This window comes from Tyto alba, unplaced genomic scaffold (assembly GCF_018691265.1).
Source record: "Tyto alba isolate M040663 unplaced genomic scaffold, T.alba_DEE_v4.0 Super-Scaffold_7, whole genome shotgun sequence".
Classification (NCBI taxonomy): Eukaryota; Metazoa; Chordata; class Aves; order Strigiformes; family Tytonidae; genus Tyto; species Tyto alba.
Window position 1 is genome coordinate 23,470,518 of NW_024881328.1, and position 16,986 is coordinate 23,487,503.

Consider the following 16,986-nt stretch of genomic DNA (forward strand, 5'->3'; position numbering starts at 1 on the left):
TATGTGTGTGGTTTGGCAGCTGGTATGGCCTACAAGCTGTATTTTGTTTGCAGGGTAAAGGCTTGTCTGTAGACCTCCTGGAGTGCTGGTAATTGCACAGGCTTGCCATTGGGGAAAGACATGATTGGAAGCAGTCAGGCAGAAAAATGTTGTGCCATCCCATTGCCACCTCATAGCTGAGAGACAATCCTAGCAGTACCATCTGGTTGTTGCTATCTAGTCAGCTGGCCTAGCTGCTGGGACCATGGCTTGGCAGCTGGTTCCCATCCCTTGACCACACTTTCTTTCTCTCTCTCTTTTTTTTTTTTTTTTGTGTGGGTGTGTGCATGTGGACTTTTCTTTCCTTTTTTTTTTGTTAGATAACTTTGAACATGGGTCAGGGAGATGGCTGCAACAAACAAGCCTAGTCCCTGTTGAATACTGTCTCATTACTTGTGATGAGGCATGCAGCAGACTCCTGCTGCCATTCCCTTATAAACAGATGACATAGCTGTTTAATCAATAAAAATAGTCTTTTCAGAAGCTTATTCTAGAAAGTGGATGAAGAAAAGCCAGGAAACACATATTCCATAACACTAAGTAATTCAAAGTTATTTTCTGGTTTACAGTATTCAAAGAATAAAATGTAGAAATGCAGAAAGTTCTGTAAAGCTTGTCAGTATTCCTGAACATTAACATTTTATGTTATTCATTGCAATTAGGGAAAACACATTTTGCTGTAAAGTTCTCATTGCCAAACATGATACAGATAATGAGACTTGCATTTAGAATGACAGAAAAAATGTAATCTCCCTGCCATTATCTTTAGCAAAATTTGCCTCTCAGAATAGCAACCTGAAAGCTAATGTAAGCCATCTTCATGCCATGTGAAGACCCATTAAACTCTGATGGTTTCAGATCACAAGTAAGCAGCTGCTCTGTAGACTATTTTAGCCATTTGATTTTTCTTTATTCTGCAGCATTAATGTGTCAGCATATTACACAGAACATGCATCCACCACATGGTTTTGTGTGGAATCATAAATGCTTCTAAGAGAGATTTCCACTTTGGATTCTTTACAATTTCTTATGTGTCTTATTTCAGTTTATACAACTACATAATTCAGTGCAGCTAAAATTCAGGTGTAGACAGTGTTCCAATGATCTTTTGGTTTGAGATAGTGTTATCCTGGGGACTACATTTTACAAATATAACCATTTAAAGCTAAACAATACTATTTTACATCAGCTCCTTTGAGATTCATCTGCAATGTTATTGTTCCTCTTTAAAACATTGACAGTCTCACCATAATGTTTCTCCTTAGATGAGGAAGATGAAGATGATGTGGTTGTACCAAAACCGTTAGTTGAGCCTGAGGAAGAAAAAACATTGAAAAAAGAGGAGGAGGAAGAAGGTACAGTTCACCTCACGACATTCTGAATGTGCTGTAAAGAAAGGCATCAATAAATTTTTAAGCTGAAATTAGTTTGATTTATGTTTTAACAATCATCAAGCAAAACATAAAATTCAAAAATGTTTTTAGGATCTATGGATGTTAGGAAACATTTTCCAACATCATAATAAATAATCTGTTTTTCTTTCTTGGAAAGAATTGGTGTAAGTATGCGGTCCAGAGACTGTATGTATAATTCTTTTCCAGCTGCCCCTCATGAACTTACAGAAGAGGAAAAACAACAGATTTTGCATTCTGAAGAATTTTTAAGTTTCTTTGACCACTCCACAAGGATTGTCGAAAGAGCCCTTTCTGAGCAAATCAACATTTTCTTTGACTACAGTGGAAGAGACTTAGAAGACAAAGAAGGGTAACATGAACATTGAATTACTTTACTGTGAATGTGCAACATTTGTAATTGAAAAAGTGATCTAAGATTAATATCTGCTAATTGCCTTTATAGAGAGATTCAAGCAGGAGCAAAACTGTCGTTAAATAGGCAGTTTTTTGATGAACGTTGGTCAAAGCATCGTGTTGTCAGTTGTTTGGACTGGTCATCTCAGGTAAAAAAGAATACTTATATTAAGCAGTTATCTTTGTAAATGCTTCTAGTTCTATGCGCTTGACCCTTCTGTAAGTACAGTTGATACAAGCTGTACTTCTAAATGCATTCCTTATGTGCTCTGTAGTTTGCAAAAAGTAAACAGAGCTGTTAACCTGTGAAAAGTGACTTATGAAGAAAGTCTTTGGCATATTTGTTTCTGTTTTGTGGACTATTTTGTAGAAGTAACTGTTAGCTTCGCTTAAAAGTACTGGGTTTTACATTTAAAAGCAAGTTATGATGAAAAACAGAACTAGACTTTCGTGTGTATGTTAAGGCTGGGTTTTGAGCTAGTTTTGAAACCATTACAGTTTTGGCAATTTCTCATTTATATATAATGTAAGGTGGCTTTTGTTTTTTTTGGTAGGGTGTTTGTGTTTCCTTTAACCCTATTTTGGTGAAAGATAACAAAGATTCTAGGATTGTCTGGATGCTTAGCTAGTCATCATGCTTACTTTGAGTCTTTTTCACTTATTGTACAGTACCCAGAATTACTTGTAGCCTCGTACAACAACAATGAGGATGCACCTCATGAGCCTGATGGGGTGGCCCTTGTGTGGAATATGAAGTACAAGAAAACTACCCCAGAGTATGTCTTTCACTGCCAGGTATGATTCTGTCTTGGGAGGCCAAAGATTTTATGTTGATGAATTTGAACAAGTACCTTCCTTATGCTTATCAACATAATGATTTCATTGGCCTGGCATTCACTTTAACCACATGTATTTGCAAACAGATGTTGATGGCTAGAGATTTCAGTTTAGAAACATTCTGCTTCAGAACTTCTGACATCATTCAGATTCATTCTTGTTTGAAAACTCATTTTCTTATTTTATTAAAACTAATAAACCTCCTTGTGCATTGGTTGAGCTACATAGAAGGTTTGTATGTAAGGGGATTGAGTTGGATTGTGTGCTACTAGAGTTTGGTTTACAGAAAAAAGAAGATGGCCTGAGGAGATGGAGCAAGGCTGAAAACTAGAAACATGTGTGTCAAGAAAAATGCAGATGGAGGTTTTCTAGTAGTTTTCTGAAATATAAAAACATGCAAGTCTCTTCCATTAAGCCAAGCTTGGGATAGCCACTTTATTTTCAAAATGCCATAATTCTGAAAAATTACCTACTTGAGTCAAAATTTAATCTTGTGTTGTCAGATTACTGTCAAAGCCCAGATTGTAAACTTAACTTTATTGTATCAAAATGGATTTGTACATTCTCTAAGAAAATGACCCCCCCAGGATGGCAAAACATTATTAGAATCTTGTGTATAACTGGGAATTTCCTTGCTAACAGACTATGCTAGGAGGAATACAGATGTATACATACGAAAGAAAATAGGAATACTTCATTTTCTGAATACAAATTAAAGCTAAGAGACTACTGATTCACAAACCCTTTGTGAACCCTCCTTACGTAATTGGACAGTGAAATAGTGTATTGAATAAATCTAGGCAAAGAACTTACTTTGGTATTTGGTCCCATTTTCTTTAGTTTTAGACTTGGCATTTTTGAATTATAATTTGTGCATTTTGTTGTTTGGGTTTTTTTGGTTTGTTTGTTTGTTTGTTTTTTTTTTTTTTCCAGTCAGCAGTGATGTCAGCTACATTTGCAAAATTTCATCCCAATCTGGTAGTTGGTGGCACGTACTCAGGCCAAATAGTGCTATGGGATAATCGCAGCAATAAGAGAACTCCAGTGCAGAGAACTCCACTTTCAGCTGCTGCTCACACGGTAGGGGGTGAAATATCTTCAAGGACTGTTCCCTGTTGAGATATATTTAACCTCTAGGAAACTCTGTCCAGTGCACTTGATTGGTAATGCTTAAATGTTTATGTCCATATTTTGCCAATGCTGTCACTGAAGAACCAGGCTTTTAATAAAAATCAGTGTCAGAAAAACAAGTATTGGTTTTGTAGGGTAGTATTCTGTGTACCGTACTATGATCAGTCTTTGATGCTTTGTTAAATGCTGAAGTTCTATATTTTGCTGAATATTAATTATACCAGCATTGGTTGTTACTTGGAAATTCCTTCTTCTGATACTATTTTACATTTCTTAGCACCCAGTGTATTGTGTAAATGTTGTTGGGACCCAGAATGCTCATAATTTGATTAGTATCTCAACTGATGGGAAAATATGCTCGTGGAGTCTGGACATGCTTTCCCAACCACAGGTAAGATAACTTTGGATATGTATAGAATCTATTCCAGATTAATATTTTGTAAAAACTTAGTGAATCTAAAGAGCATTAATAAACATTTCCCAACACACAGAATTATACTTGATAGCTTTGATAAAATTATTACCCGACTTGTGGAATCAAAGTATTGTCTGTTGGTACGTTTGTATATTTTTGTTGCACCTGTATTATAGCGGTGAACACAGTTTTAACAAGAAATAACTTTCTTATTCCTGCCCAATTCTGTACAAGTAAAACCCCCTCCTATTAAGAAGTCTAAATTACTTTGTAGATGTTAATATTTTAATTTTTTTGAAGTAAGTTGCTGGTATTTTCACTACAGGATAGCATGGAGCTGGTTCACAAACAGTCCAAGGCTGTGGCTGTTACCTGCATGTCCTTCCCCATTGGAGATGTCAACAACTTTGTTGTTGGCAGTGAAGAAGGCTCAGTGTACACTGCATGCCGTCATGGCAGGTGAATACAAACTTTAATTATTTAAAGGAAATAAAAATAGTGAAAGGATGAGTCCCTGCATGTTTTGCACTCATAAAATTATTTATAGTGCCTATTTACTCTTTTGTCTTGAAGGAGTTCAGAATAGCTGTATATGAATTCCAGTGTGCACTTTTTCTGAGTAAGAGCTTTATTAAAAACAGAAGAAGTTGGAATATTGAATTGGTACTCTGCTGCCTTCAGTGACGAGGAGTTTGTGTTGATGAGAGCAGTGTAGGTCACTGGTTTTATTCATTTGAATTGTAGCAGAACATTCCAAACTTTGTATCGGTTCTGTAGATAATTGTACAGTAACATCACGCACAAATCTTAAATTGGCTAGCTTTTCTCCTGCTGTTCAATCTATTTTGAAATTGTCTGACTGTATCTTATCAATTGCTTTCTTAAATATAATTGAGTGTCCAGGTTTCATCTCAAATACACATCACCCTTGCTGCACAGCTTTTTGGTTCCAAAATACCCCAAATTGTATCACTTTTGTGTAACATCCTTCCCATCTGTTCCCCCCTTCTTTTTCATGGCTTCTGATAGGAGGCTATCAGGGATATACTGTTACTGTTTTATGTCTGAACCCTGGGTCCACAGGGTACATGCAACTTCCCTTAAGTGAGTGGGAGTTTCGTGCTCATTCCTAAGGACCGGATTTTGTTCTTTGTATGAATGGAAGTTTTAGCTACTGCTTGGAGAACAGCATAGTTAAATGTGTAGACTGCTACCTATTGAATGAGTCTCTTCACCCTGTGGTATATTTAAGCACTTAAGGTTAGCAGAAAATAGATGTTGAAGTCAAGTTCCATATTCAAGCCTGGTCTTCTGTGATCCTCTTGTGATGAAGCCTTTGGCAGTGGGGTAACATCCATACAAAGCAGCAAAATCTTCTTGTGGCTATATTGCAGTTGCATTTCAGTGCTATCTCTGTCTGCAGATGTATGGCTTTCAGATAAATTAACCTTGGTTATATATTCTAAAACAGCAAAGCTGGAATCAGTGAGATGTTTGAAGGACACCAGGGACCAATCACAGGTATCAACTGCCATGCAGCAGTTGGACCTGTAGACTTCTCACATCTTTTTGTCACCTCTTCTTTTGACTGGACAGTAAAGCTTTGGACAACTAAGGTAACTTAAATAGATAGTTCAGTGGTTTTCTTTGTAGTCCTTGACACAAGGTGGTGCTATAATGTAAGCTACTTAAGAAACCAGTAAACTGAAGTCAAATCATGTGAAGTTCTCTAGGTACCTAGCAGCAGTCCTGCAAAGAGGAGACAGCTGATGAACAAAACTACAGCTAACATAAAGCTTTGCTTTCAGACTGTACATCATTTGTATACTTCTGATCCATTCTGTTCATCCTTTTGCTCTTTGTTATCAACATCAACTACAATGTAATCAAATGTAAATCATGTTACTTCATATTATGCATAAGGCAAATGTTTTGCTACAATTTTGTGGAGGGCTAAGGAACAGCACCAAAACCGATGTCAGTTAAACTCCATGAGGATCACAGTTGAAATATCTATCATTCCCATTGCCAGTTTTACCTCTTTCTGTGTTAGTTTGGTGCCCTGAGGAATGTAAAGCAAAGGAATTAGAGTTAGAATCTCCCAGTAACAGTCTGAAGTGCTGCCACTAAATTACCACTGGCTTGATTTACAAGATTCTTCATGCATTAAATTTACAATCCCTTACAATATTGGCTTGCTACTGATTTGTTTTATAGTAAGTAGCAGCCAGCAAAAAGGCTGCATGCTTTGGAACGCATCCCTTTAATAATAGCATTAATTTTTGCTGCTTTTTGCAGAGGCATTTCTTTAAGTCAAAATGGGAATCACTTTTTAGTTATTGCTGATAATGCTGTTGAGAAGTTCTGTATTTTGCTTTACCTGTTAGCTTTATAATTTTGAAGTACAGAGTTGGGTGTGGCTATTGCACTGTTATGTTTGCTTTTTTTCAGAATAACAAACCTCTCTACTCCTTTGAAGACAACTCAGATTATGTTTATGACGTGATGTGGTCTCCAACTCACCCTGCCTTGTTTGCATGTGTGGATGGGATGGGCAGGCTTGACCTGTGGAATCTCAACAATGATACTGAGGTGAGGCAGTCAGGTTAACAGACCAATGTAGCCGGAAAAGTGTTTGTACATTAATAAAAAAACAAACAAACAAAACAAAAATAAAAACAAAACGAAAAAACAACAACAACAAAACAACAAAAAAAAAAAAAACAGGAGTTTACCATAGTGTTTTGATTTGGGTTTTTGTTGTTAAATACTCTGTAGTTCCAGTAGTTTCTGTGTAATAGATATCATTCTTTGATTACAGGGTTGTAACTCAAATGACTCCTCATAATGAGTAACAATGGTAATTAAATTGTTTTATCTTTAACAAGAGTGCAGAACATCTGTCGGTGTAACACTCATCCATGTTGTGAAAGTGATTATAGACCTCCCCCAATATGGCCTTGGCAGCCTATAGCTTAACAGTGGGAACAAACCTGTTGCCCACCCACTACCGTTGTTCCCATTGCCATGTTACTATTGCTATAGTAACACTGCAGTGAAATGGTAATTTATTTCTAAACTTAGAGAATTGATTATTTGTGTTTTCTGGTGTGAGTTACAAACTTAATCATAGTATAAATCTTTTTTATGAGACTTAAACTTACCAGAGGTAGGTGAAAGCAAGAACCTGACAGATATTCAGTACTTAAAATCTACCTTCTCAAAACTGCATATAGAAGAAAGAGCAGTTCTGTAGGAGCATATGCCAGCTTTATGGCTTCAAATCGGCATTACTCAGTTTCTAGGCTTTGGACAGGATTTGACCTGCCCAGGCAGCTGATTTCGCCTCCTTGCTGTCTGACTGAATGCATGTCTGTGCCTCCTGTCTTATGACAAGAGTGCAGATGTACTTTTTGATAGAGGATGTTTGTACTTTGGCCAAGGGACAGATGATGTCTTCTTTTGGTCGTGTCACTGGTGTTGGCTTAAGGCCACTGAGAGCCTTTGAGATCTACCTACTCTGCATCCATTGAAATGTTTGACAGTTCTTTTGATAAAACACCAGGGGTCTGGGCGTGTTCTGTAATCTGTAGCTTATGGAATCCTCGTGCATTTTTAGCAATGTGTTTTAAATGGATATAGGTGCCAACTGCAAGCATTACTGTGGAGGGCAATCCTGCTCTGAACCGTGTGAGATGGACACATTCTGGGAGAGAGATTGCTGTGGGTGATTCAGAGGGACAAATAGTTATATATGACGTGGGAGAGGTATGTATAGCATGTATTGTGCAAAGTACATTACAAAACACTTGAGTTTCTTTGACTTTTATTTAGCAATTTGCTTTTAACTTTTTTGCCCTGTGATTAGAGGGATAAGGTTAAATTTTTATTTTCAAATTAATGTTTCCTTTTTGTGTCTATTTCAAATATTCTAGCACAACTTTCTAGCATGCTACCTAGCAGCCAATCAAAAAGTAAAAACATTATTGTAAGGCTGGTGAAATAAGATGAAAAAATCGATGGTTTTGTTTGTAGACATTTTGTCATCTTTGTACCTGTGACACGTGTGAATTCTGACCATAGCTTGAGAAGTACTGAACAAAATATTTTGCAGTGAAGCAGTCTTGACTTCGTTCCTCCAGGAAAGCTGTTGCTGCCACAGGAATGTGTACTGCAGTAGTATGTATCTAATTGATTGGATGAGTGAGGATATGGCATTAGTATTCCCCTTTGGAGGCAGTCTCTCAGATGGAGATGTAGCATGCAAGCTTGTAGTAGCATCATTACATACTTAAATACAGGATTCTCAAATTCTGCTTCTTTTATTAGTTAGAGCTTTTGATGTTCAGACTATTTTAAAAGTTACACTAAATAAAGGTAAGCTTTTCTATCAGAACCTCTTCTGAATACTACTTAAGCACTTTGCTGTTTAAAATCAGCTGGTTTTATTTGTCAGTATGTTTAAATAATGTTCTCTTTGTCAACAGCAAATTGCCGTTCCTCGCAGTGACGAGTGGACTCGATTTGGTCGAACACTGGCAGAAATAAATGCTAACAGAGCTGACGCAGAAGAGGAAGCTGCAACCCGCATACCTGCGTAGATCTTTAAAAATAGGCAGCAGTGGTAGACTTGTGAATGATTTGATGCAAATCTAAAAAGTGTAAGCATGCGTCTGTTCAAATAATAGCTTAAGGGAGAAATACATGGATACAACTATGGACTTTGAAAATGTATTAAGATCACTGAAAATCAGATCTTGCATTGTCACTTTTTATATATAAAATTACAAGCACATTCTTGGATTTGTGTAACTTTTAATACAGTTAACTTTGACTTTGCAGGGAACTTCTTTTGCTGAAATACTAACCTGGTGTAAATTTGCTTTTGGGCTTCTGAAATTTCCACTTTGTAACAGTATCTCTTTCTGAAAAGTAAAAGTTCTGTTTCTAAACTAAACTTTCTATATTACACAGACAAACCTTCATTAGATAGTAAATCTCTAAGCGTTCTTTAATTTGAACTCTTCAAATTACCCATGGATATGCATGCGTATGTTCCAAGTAAGTTTCATTGTTTATATATAGGTAAGCCTCAGGCTCTGGTAGTGGGTAATCTATGTGAATAAAAATCTGTCTGTAGTTACAAACTTATTTGATAACTGGACCTGAATTAATGAAATACATATTTAATACCAAGTTCCTTTGTTTGAATTAGTGCATTAAAAGGTGAGACTGATTCATAAATAAAATATTATATGAGCACTTACCAGCTGCCCTGACCCCTAAACTGTGTCCCTTCAGTAGTTTAAAGTTCATGGGAGCTGCTGCTTTCATTTTACCATGTGCATCACAGAGTTGTTTTCTACCCCAACCTCCACTTCCTACTACGGCAATCAGCCAAAAGGAAGAAAGGCTACTATTGTCATTTTCTTCTTTTCCAAAGGATAAGGAACTAGATTTTGACTTAATTTCTATAGCATGATGATTTGTGTTCTGTTAAATAGAGATTTGCTACTAATTTTCAGTATTAAAGATGTTTTCATTGCTTTAACATTTTTATTGAAAAACCCCTCAATGGCCTGAAACAGAATGGTTGGAACTTTTGTTAAAGGTTAAATTTTTTAATTACAGCTTTCTTGAGACATTATAAAGTTTCCCATTGAGACGGGGTTTAGGGTGGGGGGGGGGTTTACCTTTTTCAGGGTTTTTTCTATTTCTCCTTGTCTCAGTTTTGTTATGAGCAGCTCATAGATATAGGCAGCAGTGGCAGCAGTTCCGTCTTCAGGAGGTTCTCTTTCTCAGGAAGTTCGAAAGGGAAATGTATTTAGGTTTATATTGGTGTTGGCTTGTCAAAAGTCCCCCCCCCCTTTTCAATGCAAAGTCATGCCGTTCAGTTTGACCTTTTCCTTGAAGGTTTTCCTCAAACTTACAACAGCAGCTATCTGTTCAGTTGAGAAACGTGTGATCTACAGATCATGTGATGATTTTTACCCTTCAGGCACAAGAATTCTTAGTGAACAGAATGTTCTGTTGTCTTGCTGGGTTTGGGGGTTTTTTGTTTTGTTTTGTTTTTTTTTCCAGAGATTGTCCCTTCTCATTTAATAATACGTTACAGAAATCCAGTAGGTAAGGCTTTCTTTCAGTGGATTGTGACATAAACATACAGGTCATCTGGTATTAATTTTGTGTAATTTCAGCCTTTTAATAATTTTCAACAAAACTATTCTGTACTCATTCCTGTTTGGATTCTTCCTTCACGGAGTAGTTAAAAATGGTGTAACAGTGATACTGCATCATGTAACATGCTGCTAGAATACTGTAAATGATCCTCCTGGGAAGCCACACTGTCCAGTTGTGGAACTGTAAGAAACAGAAATGCTATCTTGCTTTGTAAAGTCTCCCAAGGCCTTGATCAAGTCCGTCAGCAAGCTGTGACTAAGATTAAATGCCAGTGGGTACCTACCATTTTTGTGTGTATTTAGAAAAGCGCAGAACAAAATATGAAGATATGGGAGAAAGTTCCTGGGAAGCCTGTCTCTAGAAAACTGCATCGAACAGGTAATTTTTTAAATGGAAAAAAAAGAAAGAAAACAGGAGGCCTTCTAGTGGGGTTATATGCATGTTGCAGAATAGTGATCAAACTCCCAGGTTCCATGTATTCTAACCTCTAACTCACTAGGTGTTACTCAACACCAAAAGATTTTGCATGTTGCTTAGATGCTAGAACTGAAGTATGGCTTGTCAGTGCTTGTCGTGTTCAGTTTTTAAGAAGCCATTTCTTCATAATCTGACTAAAACTCTTCATATTGGCCTGCTGTCACCCGAGCAAGAAAATAACAGAACCTCAAATGAGTTTATTGTGTTGGGATACACTGTTCTCCAGGGTGCTTAACCTGAAAGAAAAATGTAAAACTAGACTGGAAGTTGTCATTCGTACTGCAGTAAGCAAGGCTGGAAACCCACCCATCTCATCTCTGGCTGTATAGTTAGTATAACCAACCACTTTTCCTCTAGGACTGTAGAAATCTAGACCCCTATTTTCTCTGACATTTTTGCATTTAAAAAGCATACCAGATAAACTTCTGGCAGACATTGAGCCAGAAGTAGTTCAAGCTTTTCCTCTCCCCTCTCCTTTTACTTAGCATTCCACTCAACTGAAAGTGTAAACAATCAGTTTTGCATAGAAAAAGAATATAAAAAGTAAGTTGCTTTTTTTTCCCATAATAATCTAATCTTTCAATGGTAAAACAATCTAGAAATAAAGAGAATACCTTCACTTTTTTATTAAGTTTTCCATTCTGGGAAATCAGCACTGAGTAATAAATCCTGTAAAAATTCTAGAGTCGGCTAATAACTGACAAATATCTCATTGTGTTTCAAGTATGTTACTGTAGAGGTAAGATCAATTACACATTTAGTATTACCATGTATTTCGAGGGAATGCTTTGTTGCAAGGTAATGTTGTGAAATAAAATACTCAATCATAGAATACCAGGTTGGAAGGGACCTCAAAGATCATCTGGTCCAAACTTCCTTGGCAAAAAAAATTGCATGTGCTCATCTAATTACTGTGTCTTTCTGCACTTACAAGCCAGCACATTGCATTTTATTACCTTTGCTGGAACTAGCAGTAAAATGCATTCCTTCACAGACTAGGTCCTGTACTGCACATTTATTAAATGGTTGCATCTAATCTTTAATCTGTGGGGGGGAAAAAAAACATCACACTGAACAACATTCTATAAGCACAAAAAAAAGTGAACTGAAATAAGTCTTTCTAAATATTTTATTGTCATGATTGTTAACAAAACACCTTCAAAACATTCTGTACATTTCAAACTATTCTGAACTGCAATACCCATTATATAAATGTATGTATATAGATGCCATGATGTCTCTGTACAAAGATGTACAATATGTACAGTAACATTGAATGCAAGCTGTGCAAGGCAAAGTCTAGGCTACAGATTCATGCCACTTGTTAAAACAAGGCATAGAAACTACAGCTTCAATCAGTTCCTTGTGTGCAAATAAACAAATAAATGCAAGTATGTATTAATATTAGAAAGGAGTAATTAGATTTGCAAGCTCAGTTCAGCTCGAACAACATGCAGCTGACTGGAAAAAAATACAGTACTACTCTTGTGAACCTCTTCCACTGCATCAGTTAGAAACATCTTTTCAGGATTCAGGTGCTACTTTTTGGTTGCGCTGAGGTGATACCAGGAGATCGAAACTTTGGAAGATACAAACCAAATTTATTTTCTATACCAGCAAACGTAGCTGTAGCCAGTCTGTAGCCACCTATGTGCTCAGGGTTAACAGGAGGAAGATCTGAAATTCGAGTTTTTGGCATAGGTTCTGATCCAGAAGGCTTGCTGTTTGAAGAAAGAAAAAGAAAAGAAGCCTTTCCTTTATTTAAGTGTTTCCTTAAGCCTGAATACGAAATCTAGACTAAATACTTACGGCTTTTGGGTGAATATGAAAACTTTTAAAGCTGAACTTAATTAATTCAATTCTATGGTCAAGTTCAGAGTACTACTTAATGGGAAATCAAGGCCAAAAGTGAAGTTACATTTTTACTGATAGCTTTGTAAATTCTTTTTTAACTTCCAGCGACACAGGGAAAATGGACAAAATATCTTGCTACAATGGAAATAAAAATTTTATGTAGGTTATTAAAATAAACATGAGTATGAAATGGCTTTTTATCTCATCTGTTTAGAAGTAGCATGCAAGTTTCAACTATATAAGGATGTGGGAATATTTTTTTGCATACTGATATTTTAATTACAGGCGTTCAAAGTCACCAAGCTTAAGTGGTCCCATGCATGAAAAAAAGTTGTTTTTTTTTTTTAATTTGGCAAGTATTTTTGTGCAAGCTAAAAAGCAAATATTTGACTTACAGGCCTCCAAAATCGACATAAAACCATCTTTGCAGAAGTTCATAAGTGACCAAAGTAACACCAAACTGGGGTGAAGATCTGAACACACGAGCTGTTAAATATTACAAATCATAGTGTCAATTTCTCATAAGCTAAACATTTTTAGTAAGATGTTATGTTTTTCAGACTTGGACCTTGTAAATACTGCTCTGAGTCCTTAACAAAGCAAGTGCTAACTTGCAGATTTGGGGTCAGCCTTAATATTCAGAGTGCATTTCTCACCTGCAGCTCCCTTCCAAAAAGCCGAAGGGCCTTCTTCCCTTAGAATCTTTCCGAAGCAGTCAATAACTCCACTGTATGTTGTCTGACCAGCGCGAGCTGCCACTTGCAGTCTTGTCTTGATGACATCAGCAGGGGTTACCAAAGAAGCAGCAGGCACACCTTTTAGAAGAAAACGACATTTAATTTGCACAAAGAATCTTGTAAAAGATGAAACAATTCTTACTGAAAAATACAACTGCAAACTTCAACATTTTTGCAAGGATTAGACATTACTAAAAATGCTAGTTCTTACACATGATGCTAATATAAACTGTTGTGCTTGGTATAGTCATTTTGAGTCTCTTCTAAATTTAAAGGCTATAACTGATAGTAATGAAACTAGTAAACTATCAACAGCAGTTCTCTCAACATCTTCTAGTGGTATGTCATCAACAGTAGTTTCAAAAAGGTAAGAGGCGTTTTTAAATTCACACATATGCTATATGTGTAGTAAGAGATATCCATGACAAAAATTAGTTGTGCAACCTTACTGTTTTTGCTAATACTCTACAACAGATTTTGCAAATTACACAAATGATTTGATTTGGGAACTTGAATCCTGCACATCCATTTGTTAAAGGTGTCAATAAGAAAGCTACTATTTAAGACACCCATTCTACAGAAATAGTTCTGTACTGCTGTTTGGAATATTCTGCAGGAGAATAGATGCTGCTTACTTAATAGGCAAGCCATAAAAAGACTGAGGGTGATGAAGGTGTTTTACAAGTCTGCTTAGTACCAACAGCATAGTATTAGCCAACAGTGATGCACGAACAAGCCTCCACTTCTAAGGCACTACTCTCATCTTTCGAGTCAAAGGAAAGGAGAAAATTTTCAGAAATGTACTCCACAGTATATAACTGTGTTATCTGAGATATTTCTGAATACTGTAAAAATTCCGTCCTCTTAAAAAGAGGAACCATCTTCTGACTTAGAATTTTGGCATTTATTTTTACTTCTGTTGAACTTTTACAATTGGTTAAGATTGAATTAAAAATTTAATAGTCACTGATTTGTATATGTGTTTATAAACTCTAGAGTGTCACTGATCAATTCAGGAGGTTTTAAAGAAAAACAGAAGCTGTGTAGTTAAGCCTACAAGCATACACTAGTAGCAACCATATGCAGATTTTCCTTTACAGGCAGATGCATTCAGGCTGTATTCCTCCCTGCTGCACATGCGTAACAGGAATAGATCACGTAATTGCACATTTGAAATTTACAATTCAAAAAGGCAGATTCCTATACATGCTATAAAACTAGGCCTACAAGATTTATACACATTTTTAATAGGGTTCATCACTTAGTATGAGTGACCCAGAAACACTAATCAAACAAATGAAGAGAAGCTGTGAAGTTTGCGATCTAAAAACTAAAACAGTGAGTCTTTATATGAGATGCAAGTTAAATAATTTTTTATATATATATATATATATATATATATATATATATATGCTTCTATGAGTACGGTAAGCTAAGTAATTTTCCATTTTTGGCAGCTCTGCAAAATTTGGGAATAAACGGGGCCACAACCCTGTTACTAGTTTCCTAGCTGGTCTGTCTCTCCCTTCTGGCACGAGGAATGTACCAAGTGGCAAACAGCGCATGCAGCCAAGCTCTGTATTCAGTCCACTATGGGAAACTGCTCTTTACACACCAACAGCTCATGACTGATGTATATATAGTGATTCCTTACGACGGTATCAACTAACAAAAAGTCTTTTCAGCCCAATGATGTTTCTAAACTGCACATATTCCAACACTGAATCATTCACGACTGAGAGGCTGCAGAGAGCTGGTTTTCATCCTAGTGAAATCCTCGGCAGTGCAGAATCTGGCCTTCTGTATCCACATTTTTCAATATCTACCACTGCAGTTCTTACATCTACCTATTTTTATACCACTTGCCATTTATAAAAAACAACTTTTTATCACAGCTGTGTATTCTCTTTATAGTAAGCATTTTTGAGAAGCCTTAAAATATTTTACATTTTTGAGTATGGTACTTTTAACTTCAGCTTCTTTATTAACTGATGCCCTATTTTTAGCAATTATATGTGAACAAAGTTTCTTCTCAGTTATTCAGGAATCCAAAACTAGGCAAGTCATTTTCTTCTTAGCTCTTACGATCTCTCATTTTGTGTTCATCAAAGATTCAAATTAGCCTTCAACTCTGAGAGCACAGTAACAAGTAAAACCCCATCGAGACAGACAGATCAAATTTGACTACAAGTTGCTGAGCTGCATTACGCTGTTTATCCACATTATGCAAATGTAATTAGCTCTCATCAAAATTACATCGCCTCCTACTAAGGATAACAGTGATCAAATTTAGATTAAATCAGATACAATGGTACAATACCCTTCCTTTATATAGGGCTACTGAATGAATATTAAATATTACTCACTGAAAGAAAAAAAAAATTACTTTAGAAAATATTCTGTGAAATTACCTGCAATGGCTCCAGCTATAAGGAGATTAAGCCCTCCCACATGGCCATTTTCATCAGCAAGCATCAGTTTACTATGAGCATAAACAGGAAAGTAGATTGCAGAAAAGGGAATGTCTCTGAGGAAACATGCTTTGGCACCCTGTCACACAGAAAAGAGACATAATACAAATAAATTCTGTAAATAAGGTTAAAATTGATATCCAGCAAGCAGCCTGAGCCCAGGAAGTACCAACTCTTGATGTACCAGGTAAAGAACAGAAAATAAAATGTCTCAGGAAACAGAAGATGTAGGGTTGAACTTGAAAAACTAATAAAGCACATCTAAAGTAAGTTTCTAGAATGACAAAGAGTCAAGGTTCATATCTAATTTCAGTCAGCAATACGTGACATCAATCCTGACATCAGTACCTGGGATAAATACCTTTTACATATGTGTCCAAATGTGATGAAGAAAGTGACAAAGGTCTGTCCTTACATCTTGCTGACAACAACCCACAACCACGGAAGCAGCAAGACACGTCCCTGCATGCCACTGTTTCCACCAAACACAAAAGCACTACTAAAATATCAGTGAGGACTGTAAGACCTCACACTGATCTCCACTGATTGTCATCGGGTTGACTGAAGAAGCTGCACTGGAAGGTTAGGGAAAAGAGGAAATCACCACAAAATGGGAGCTGTTTAGTAAAGGGAAGATACGGAGGCAAAACTAGCAGCCTATGATAATACTGCAAGGAGTAGCTTCTGGCTACAAACTGACATTAAAGAGTTCCTTAACAGAACTCAGCATACTGTAAGAACAGTGGAATACTCGTAATAAAATATATCTAACATTCTTTTAGTAACTTCAGTCATCTGTCTGCTACCAACTAAAATAGCTCCTTCTGTACAATGCTCAGATAAGCCCTTATATGTCCAAATTTCTCATTTGCATACCCTGAAAGCATGCACATTACAAAAACACCACTCCTTGCATAAATACCCAACTGGTATATTCCAAGCCAGCAGCTTCCACACAGTGGAGTCATCTGAGGCCGGTCACCCAGTAGTTACATTAACAGACAGTACACATTACAAACCCTACATGGCTTAAGCAG

The 16,986-nt window shown here is 36.6% G+C and overlaps 2 protein-coding genes across 10 annotated transcripts in view; one reads left to right on the forward strand and one right to left on the reverse strand.

Moving 5' to 3' along the window:
• Nucleotides 1-9,517, forward strand: part of DYNC1I2 (dynein cytoplasmic 1 intermediate chain 2) — a 29,651-nt gene extending 20,134 nt beyond the window's left edge. For all 6 annotated transcript variants that reach the window (XM_032989764.2, XM_032989768.2, XM_032989765.2 and 3 more), the window contains 11 exons: nt 1,305-1,394; nt 1,641-1,803; nt 1,897-1,996; nt 2,517-2,642; nt 3,618-3,764; nt 4,093-4,206; nt 4,556-4,689; nt 5,702-5,846; nt 6,682-6,822; nt 7,873-7,998; nt 8,718-9,517. In XM_032989764.2, coding sequence (XP_032845655.2) covers nt 1,305-1,394; nt 1,641-1,803; nt 1,897-1,996; nt 2,517-2,642; nt 3,618-3,764; nt 4,093-4,206; nt 4,556-4,689; nt 5,702-5,846; nt 6,682-6,822; nt 7,873-7,998; nt 8,718-8,831 — 1,400 coding nt within the window. In that variant the 3' untranslated portion in view covers nt 8,832-9,517. The remainder of the gene's footprint in view (nt 1-1,304; nt 1,395-1,640; nt 1,804-1,896; nt 1,997-2,516; nt 2,643-3,617; nt 3,765-4,092; nt 4,207-4,555; nt 4,690-5,701; nt 5,847-6,681; nt 6,823-7,872; nt 7,999-8,717) is intronic.
• Nucleotides 9,518-10,298: 781 nt separating this feature from the next.
• The window catches only part of SLC25A12 (solute carrier family 25 member 12), a 52,496-nt gene continuing 45,808 nt past the window's right edge, over nt 10,299-16,986 (reverse strand). For 3 of the 4 annotated variants that reach the window (XM_032989773.2, XM_032989771.2, XM_032989770.2), the window contains exons 15-18: nt 15,890-16,028; nt 13,398-13,556; nt 13,137-13,227; nt 10,299-12,608 (exon numbers count right to left, since the gene is read on the reverse strand). In XM_032989773.2, coding sequence (XP_032845664.1) covers nt 12,419-12,608; nt 13,137-13,227; nt 13,398-13,556; nt 15,890-16,028 — 579 coding nt within the window. In that variant the 3' untranslated portion in view covers nt 10,299-12,418. The remainder of the gene's footprint in view (nt 12,609-13,136; nt 13,228-13,397; nt 13,557-15,889; nt 16,029-16,986) is intronic. The other variant, XM_032989772.2, reaches the window with a different exon arrangement.